This window comes from Solanum tuberosum, unplaced genomic scaffold, assembly GCF_000226075.1.
Source record: "Solanum tuberosum cultivar DM 1-3 516 R44 unplaced genomic scaffold, SolTub_3.0 scf00002, whole genome shotgun sequence".
NCBI lineage: Eukaryota > Viridiplantae > Streptophyta > Magnoliopsida > Solanales > Solanaceae > Solanum > Solanum tuberosum.
The window spans coordinates 575,030-583,789 of NW_006238928.1; the positions used below are offsets into that span (position 1 = coordinate 575,030).

General features: G+C 29.1%; 1 protein-coding gene across 1 annotated transcript in view; it reads right to left on the minus strand.

The window, feature by feature from the left end:
- LOC102606234 (ubiquitin carboxyl-terminal hydrolase 17) overlaps nucleotides 1-1,795 on the minus strand; it is a 10,462-nt gene extending 8,667 nt beyond the window's left edge. Inside the window, exon 1 of the mRNA XM_006338072.1 lies at nucleotides 1,789-1,795. Within this exon, the coding sequence (XP_006338134.1) occupies nucleotides 1,789-1,795 (7 nt within the window). The remainder of the gene's footprint in view (nucleotides 1-1,788) is intronic.
- Nucleotides 1,796-8,760: the final 6,965 nt, after the last annotated feature.

Sequence of the window (8,760 nt, forward strand, 5' to 3'; positions counted from 1 at the left end):
AGAAATCGAGAGAGGAAAGTGCAATAAAGTCACTGGACGAGAGAAGATTCTGACCCAAACAGAATTTTTTTTTCCTAGATCGAGAATTTAGGGGATTTTTTTTAAAGTTTGAAGAAAGAGAAAGTTTAGGGGAAAATTGAAAAAGGAAACTAAATAATAGGCGTACAGTGTGAAAATAAGAATAATTATAGGGTTTAAAGTATAAAATATTAATTCTTTGAGGAGTATAAGAAATTGATCGTTGAGGGAAAGAATTTTGTCCCATCGAGAGACGTGAACCCTTGGCTCATCTAAATATTCCGACCGGAGTTTTTAACCGGTTCAAATGTTCACAGGTTGAACCGGGATTTTATTATTCTAAATAAAATGCCGACTTTCATTTCACGTTAGACCAAATATTTTATTTCTATTTATAACAGCACTTTCATTAATGGTTTACCATAAACTTTTCGATGAATTAGTAAACAAATATTTCAAAATTAATTATCGATTATTTTGACCATGTTTAAGATTTTATTGTTTATTGATGTTTGTTTGTACGTTTGTTAAGTTTGACATGTTCTTTGTTGATATAGTTTTTTTTTTTAATGATCATATAAAAAATCATAATTATTATTTTTTGTCATTCAAACATCATTAAATTCTATCTTGTATGATGAAAATAATCATTTTATGTTCTCGAAAGTTGATATGGCACACACCAAATTGGATATAATGTCAACTTGGTATGCCATATCAGCTCCACATCACCTTTTTTTTTTTATATAAGGGATGAGGTGGTTGTGGTGGTTTAGAATGATAGTTTGAGGAAGAATGTAGAGTGATCTAGTGATGATATGGCATATGAAGTTGACATTTTAATTGATTTGTCATGCTACATCATTTTTCGATATCAAAAAATTATTTTTTTTGACAAGTCTAATTTTACAACAATACGTGGTGATGTTTTTTAGATGATAATATTAAATGGAATACGAAAGATTACTAATCAAAGCATCGCTAAGAGTTCTGTCTTTTGGAAGCAGTAAGGATCAGAGAAGATAAAACCGATCTTTACTTCTATGGAGTCTTTAACTTACATGATATAAAAGTACATCGTCTAATAACTTTGATTGATACAAATCAAATTAATTAAACCATTAAATTACGATGTTGAATGATTAAAAAGGAGAGATGCGTTTAAATACATCTAAAGCTAATTTGTTGAGCACTACAAATTGAAAATAAATCTTTAACCTAACGATGTATGTTTCAATTTTTTTTCTATTAATATTCTATTAAGACTTTGTTTCTACAAAAACATTGGACTATAATAAAGACTTTGAAAGTTGAATATTATTTAGTTGTGACAATTAGTAGTACGTGTGCCACCGACAATTGAATGTGATGGATTACTCACCAATTTGTACACACTATTTACTACAAATGGAATTTTAATATTCATATTCTTTTAACATTCCTTTTTCTAAACAAAAATCAAATTCCATAAAATTATCACATATTCTTCCAAAATTCCATGTTCACATCTAAATTTAATAAAATAAAGAGGGCCTTCAAATTGCCTTTTTTTTTTTTTTAATTCCATACATCTTATAAAATACTTGTAATATTAATGGTGGAATTAAAAAAAATAAAAATATAAAAAGGTAATTAGACCAAAACAAAATTAAGGAGATTCAATAATATTATATATACATAAAAAAATAATATTTTATATAGAGAGAGATGAGCCGTCTTACAATGCCCTAGCTCCATCCCCTAATAATGGTGGAAAATGAGTGTACTTACTTGCCATCATCGATAATAGAGATATATATCATAGAAGTTACGAATTGGACAAAATTTAGTAGCATAAATCCGATCTTTATAGTTGTTTTTAAAATTTGTTTGAATATTTCTTTTCTTGTCCTTTTATTTTGATAAAAAAATAATAGAAAATTCTTATGTTTTCATTATTCTTTTGTCTTGTATAAAGACAAAATTAGTCTCACATTGATCAGAAACAACTCTTTTTTTCTCTTCTTGTATTGAATTAATTTTTTGTTGAGCTCACGGGTAATTAATAAAATAGAATAATTTTGCATACAAGAGAAATAAGATCAAAGGCAAAATGGATCGATTTGCAAACCTCTCCATACGGGATATATATGATGCCTAATCTAAAAATAATTTTGTGCCTACTAAAAAAATGTCTTAGTTTATTGCCTATAAAAGGAGTTGTCTTTTGTGAAGTTTTTACTTTCGGTTATGAGTGCATGTGTTTGAAAGTGATTGTGAAATCTCAACAATAATTTACATTCTAGTTGGGTCGAAATAAAATTGTTTTGAGATATTTTTTATTATATAGTTTGTTATTATTTTCCTTTTTTTTTTTTTTCATAATCAACATTTTAATATTTTTCTAACAAAAAAAATGTATAAATAATCTATCAAGAACCTAATAAACAAAAAAAAATTATGGTTCAAATAAATTTAAAATTCAGAATCTGCTTCTCGCCAATAAACCATCCAACTGTAATAATAACAGTATTAAAATTTGAAAGTCAATTAATTTCCGATAATGTAATTATAAATGTGATATTAATATGGTCTTTTAAATATATAACAAGTTCAATTTTTTAAAAATAAAATTAAAAATTTGCTTAAATTTAATTCTGAATTTCACCATTCTTTTTCTAAAAAAATAAAGAAGATATTGGGAAATGATTAAAGAAAAAAAAATTAAAAAGATTTAAGAAAAGAACAAAAGAAAAACCGTTGAGTTTGTGTAAAAATAACATAAACCAAATGACAAGCAATAGGGTTGTCCTTCCAAATTTTAGATGATGATAGCCATGACTTTTATTTGTTGGCTAATTATCGTTTTCTATGCTCTTGACTTATGTGTCATTCAAATTGCACATATTTTCTCCCCTATTATTATCACTCAAAATACTGTTAATTTGTGGTTTTTCAAACTTTAATTGATTCATAAAAATGACAGCATGGCCAATCAAAATGGAATATACAATCACCTTTCTATTGGTCCATTTATGAGTTGTATATAAATTTTTTTTTTGAGTAATCGATATCAATTCAAATCTATCTCGTAGATAGAATAACATATGTATATATTTTATTATTTTTAAACTCCACTTATAAATTGCATTGCATTGATTATATTATTATCCATGTTTGTTGTTTGATATATGAATTCACGCAACAATTTAAAACCTATTAAATGAAAATTTATTTTTATTAATTATAAATAATATGTTAGTCAATCCTTGAATAAAACAAATTGAAGTAAAATCATCTCACCCTTCTTATTTAATAACACATTGTAAATCTATACAACAAAACTATTGACAAAAAATCTTTTATTCAAATTATTTCAATAATAAATCAATATTGAGATGGGCTAAGCAATTTATAGTGAAGGAAAGGGAATTTGAAGAAGAGAAAAAAAAATGTTTTCTATCACGACTGTTCTCCATTTTCAGGGCGAATACAAATTTTTGCGTGAGAGTGAGGAAACTCTATCTTATCGCACTACAATCTTTGATATTATGTTTTGAATAGTCTAACATATATTTAGCGTCCACTTAATTAACACCTTTATTAAATGATTTATGTATCTTTTAAATTGAAACATCAAAACATGAAAATGATCTATTTATATTTTTTTAGAATATAAGGGAAAAAATGTTATTTTCACCACAATATATAACTAGCTTTTCAAAACATTGAGGTGGTATATATATTATCCCATCAAAGGGGAAAAAAGTGGGCAGAGGGTCAATTTCATGAACTTTTCAATTATGTTATTAGCCAAAATAATAACTAGCTCTTCAAAATTAGGACCATATAATAAAATAACTCTTCAAAATGTTGAAGTGGCATACATATATATACTTATAATTAAATTACTTTTTTTATAAAAGAAAAAAAAAAGTAGTGGGGGTCAATATCAAGAATAATTTTCGATAGTATGTTAAAACTTTAATTTGTACTATTACGCAATCAATTTAGGAAAAGTATCTATGTACAGCACACGCATGTACATTTAAAATTATATAAAAAAATGTACATTTAAAATTGTAAAATAGAATATTTATTTTATCATTTTTGCTACGTGGTTATTAAGTGGTATAAGATTTTTCTTTCATGTGATTGATACATTTGCAACAAAACTGAAATTTAATAAAATGGAAGAAAATAATTTTCCTTCATATACATGGTTAGTCCAGATATTATTGGAGGATATTTGTTGTTGAAAGACAAGTTTTTTTAAATTAGAAAAATAGAAATAAGAAAAACGAGTTTCACCAGTGACATTTCAAGTTCATTGTCTCTTTCCCACTCCAACACCTCCAATCCAGTGGGCGAAATCAGGATTTTCACTAAAAAAAAGTTTAAAATATGAAAAACTTAACACATGAACTAGCTGAAAGGGTTCAACATCTACTATATATTCATAAAAAATAGTTCTAACCGTATATAAATAGTACTATAATTTCTGGCGAAAGGGCTCATCTGACCCCCTAACTCCAAGCTGGCTCTGCTCCTTACCCACCCCCCACAACCCACCACTCCATGACCCCGTCTCTCCACTCCCCAGTAGCATTTCCCTAAATTATATATAAATTTTTTGAAATAATACTTTTTATTTACTTGTAAAATACTAAAAATAAACTTAAAAATTCACGATTTCTTCAAGAAAATATTTTGGTTCATGTCAAATGCTTCCTAGATCTCATAATTGAGTAGGTTAGAGAGTGAGAATTAATTAGTGGGTAATTAATTCAAATTACAATATTTTGATTCTCACAAGCATGTTACTATTTGCTCACCATGAGTCTCCTTTAAAGTTTAGTCCAAATATTAAAATTAATTATAGAGTGGGCAAGCGAATCTATAAGTTAAGTAAACAACAATATGTTTCAACTTTCAAGTACATAATTGTCCTTAAAATATAAATATTACCAAATATAATCATTAATTTCAAATCTTAATACTTTTAATACACCTACCAAATATATCTTAGACCTCAATTAACAAGCGTAAGACATGTTTTCCTCCTCAAATAAGTAATGGAAATAAGGCGTGATGTAGTGATTAATGAAATGTTTGAAAATTGAGGTTTTATTTCAGGTTCAACTTTCAGCAGAGACAAAGATACTAGTCGATTTTTCTCCATCTAGCTATTCAAGTCTTGATGGATGGAGAGTTACTAATACATTGTATCGATGGAAGGTAACGAGTACCTTGTAAAATTAGTTGAGATGTACGCAAGCTGATCCAGACACTATAATTTTTATTTTTAAAAAAAGATCTTGATGTGTCACAATCCATGCTTGTTGTGGTTGCAAGTTGCATGCATCTCCCACACACCAAATTGTTCATTGTCTTTCTTGTTATTAATAATTTTTAATAGTACATAGTTTATTATGTATATATTGTGCTCACAAACATAAGCCACAAAGAAGTTGGCTTGAAGAAGGAAGATACCTAACACATTGATGAGAAAAAGAAATACTACATAGAAGAAGAGTACTTATAGAAGAAAGGCAAAATTAAACATGCTTTGCTTCTATAGGTCTTTGCATTGAATATGTACACAAAGACTTTTAATAAAGTTTGTCTATGCTTCTTCTATTTTGACGGGTAAACACTTGAAAGGACGTACGCACCAATGGAAATTCCAAATTTGACGTGTTAGTTATTTCTTCTGTATTCTTATTCGGTGATTGATATTCGTATTAAAGTCTCATTAAATTTGAATTTGCATTTGGAGTACATTTCAAAGGCTTCCTATACCCAAGGCTTGAATCAGTATTATTTGATTGAGAATAAAGAAGTACTAACAGCTCCATCGTTATAGACGTGAAATTATTTCATTTTTATAATTTTTTAAAAGTTGCAGCTTGATAATAGTGCTGACCATAACTAAAACTTTATCATAAACGTCACATTTGTGCCGACTGATGTGACAATTGATTACATAATTTATTTTTCTCAAGTATAATAATTCAAAACTTTATCTTGTGGATTAAAAAAATGTGAAGTTGGAATAAACACAAATTGAACATTGTAATATTCAAACAGTTTGTAAATATAGATGAAAGTTTGATGGTAGTATATGGAAAAGCTACCTTGGTTTTGAAACCAATGGGCTTGGGTTGAAAGTTGAAACAAACAAATTTATTGATCAAAAGAATTCAACATCACTTAGAGTTTCGAGTTTGAGCAAAGATTTTTTGAAAGCGTCGCTCCTAGAAATGACCCTTACAATACGCAAATTAAATTTAATTAGACTACAATATTGCGGTTAAACATAGTACTAGGTTTGCATTAAAGTGCACGTGTATGTTGCTTTGTGGTGAAGATGTGCTTAAGAGACATTGTTGTATAATACATCAAAGAAAGAGACAACTTTTATTTTATTGGGGTTGGATTCTTGATCCTAGGGAATATGTTACTTCTTTCGTTTTCTCCTTGCCTGTTTGCTCCAAAACAACAAATAAAACAAAGATAATTAAAAAAAATAAACCAACAAAAGGTGTTTGTACATACCTTTAGATTCGAAAACCTAGTTCTTTTAAAAAAATTATCTTACACGAATTCAAATTAATCAAATTAAACTACGTGTGTATCTTGAATAGTGGATATCAAAAGAAAAAGAATTGTTAAAGAGACAAAGAGTGGGCTGGTACTAAAATGTTTTGGGCTAAAAGAACCCTCTTGACACTGAAAGAAGAAGCCCATATTGAGGTTACAGCAAGTCCAAATGAATATGGAACTCTATATTTTTCGAGGGAAATTACGCGGATAAGCAAATATATACTAGTTAATTAGTTAATATAGTTATAGTTTGAATTAATTACCACTCACAATCTCTTTTTAGCTATAATTATGTGTGCCTCTCTCCTTTCGCCTCTCTTATACATATACAAATACAAATTATACATATACATATACAATTATATGACAAATATACAAACACAATTAGCCTCTCTCCACTCTCTGCTCTCTCTCACTCGCCTCTCTCCTCCCTCTCCCAATCTCGCTCATCTCTCCTCTCTCCTCTCTCTCTCAATCTCGCTTGCCTCTCTCCTCCCTCTAACATGTAGCTATAAATTTAGCAAACTATAACTATGGAGCATTATTTAGTGGCTATTTGCGAATTTTTTCCTTTTTTTGTGTATGTCACGGCCCATTGTAACATATCCATACAAGAACTTTTTACTTTTTAGGGAAAATTGTATATAGTAGCAAACTATTAATTCAAACTAAATGCCATAACCACAATTTGATTTAATTGTAACCCGTAGCAAACTATTGCCATTCGCCTCTCTCCCTAGGTTTCTCGCTCGCCACTCTCACCAATCTCTCCCTCGCCTCTCTCGCTTTTATAAAACACAAATGTATAAAATGCGTTTGTGTTTGTATAAAGCGAGAAAAAATTGTATATATACATATAGTTTCGTTCCCCCTCTCTCCCCTCTCTCAGATCTCACTCGCCACTCTCCCAGATCTCGCTCGCCACTCTCACTCACCTCTCTCACTTTATACAAACATAAATGTATACATTGCGTTTGTGTTTGATAAAGCGAGAGAAAATTGTATATACAAATACATATATTTTCGTCCTATACACTTATGATTATACAAATACAAATCTTTCCTTGCCCAGTTTTCTTTTGTCTTTCTCTCTTTCTCGCTTTATACAAACACATATTATACAATTGATTCTTTTGTATATGTATACCAAAACAGATTATACAATTGCTTCTTTTATATATGTATAGCGAAATATACATATTAATAGCCATAGCAAACATAAAGTTTGTTATGAAGCGCAGTTATGCAAACTATAGCTATAACATACAAATATGATTTTTATGTTTGCTATATGTGAAAATTGCTCAACTTTTTATTAGTTATTAAATCTAGAAATATCATGTTCCTCTTGAAATTTGTGGTAGATTTGATTTTGTTATTCTTTACGTGATTTTTTCATTCTTACACTTTTCTTTAACGTATACGTTGAATTTAGACCATAAAGCGTAAAAATCTTTTTCCTCCACTTAAATAGAAGGATGAAGGGAGGAAGTTAATTATCCCATCTTCAGCTGACCAATAGGAAAATCTTTGCATAAGCCCAAAAACCACAAACTCGATTTCGGCCCCTACTATGATTCTCTCTCTCAAAAAACGAACGAGATGAATGTCCATCACAAATTTACCACTAATGAGTTATTTGATAGTAAAATATATTAGGAAAAATAATAATATATGCATTAGCTTTGCGTATTCCTAATATTTTATTTGATATATCTCATCAAAATACATGATATTTTTTTGGAATTCCAGAATAACCCACAACCGCTATAACCTCTGCTATAGTCTCTGCACTTCGGGTGAGCACTTTGTGCACACTGGATAAACCCCCCACTGTGTAATAGCCTACAAACCGCACAGGGGATGTAAACCGCACTAGGCAAGCCCTATGCGACATGCTCGACTCAGAAGGCATTGAGGGGGGATCGATCCCAGGTCATCCGTGTGGATAACCACCCTCCAAACCAATTGAGCCATCCCGAAGGACAAAAATAAAAAATAAAAAAAATACATGATATTAGTAATACAAATAATTTTAAATGCTTAAATACATAATTCTCCTATTAAAAAAAATTTCTATATCTTTTCCACCGTAATATTTGTAAAGAAGAGTAATTTTTTTAGAAATAATTTTAATATAACTAATATTAATATTAG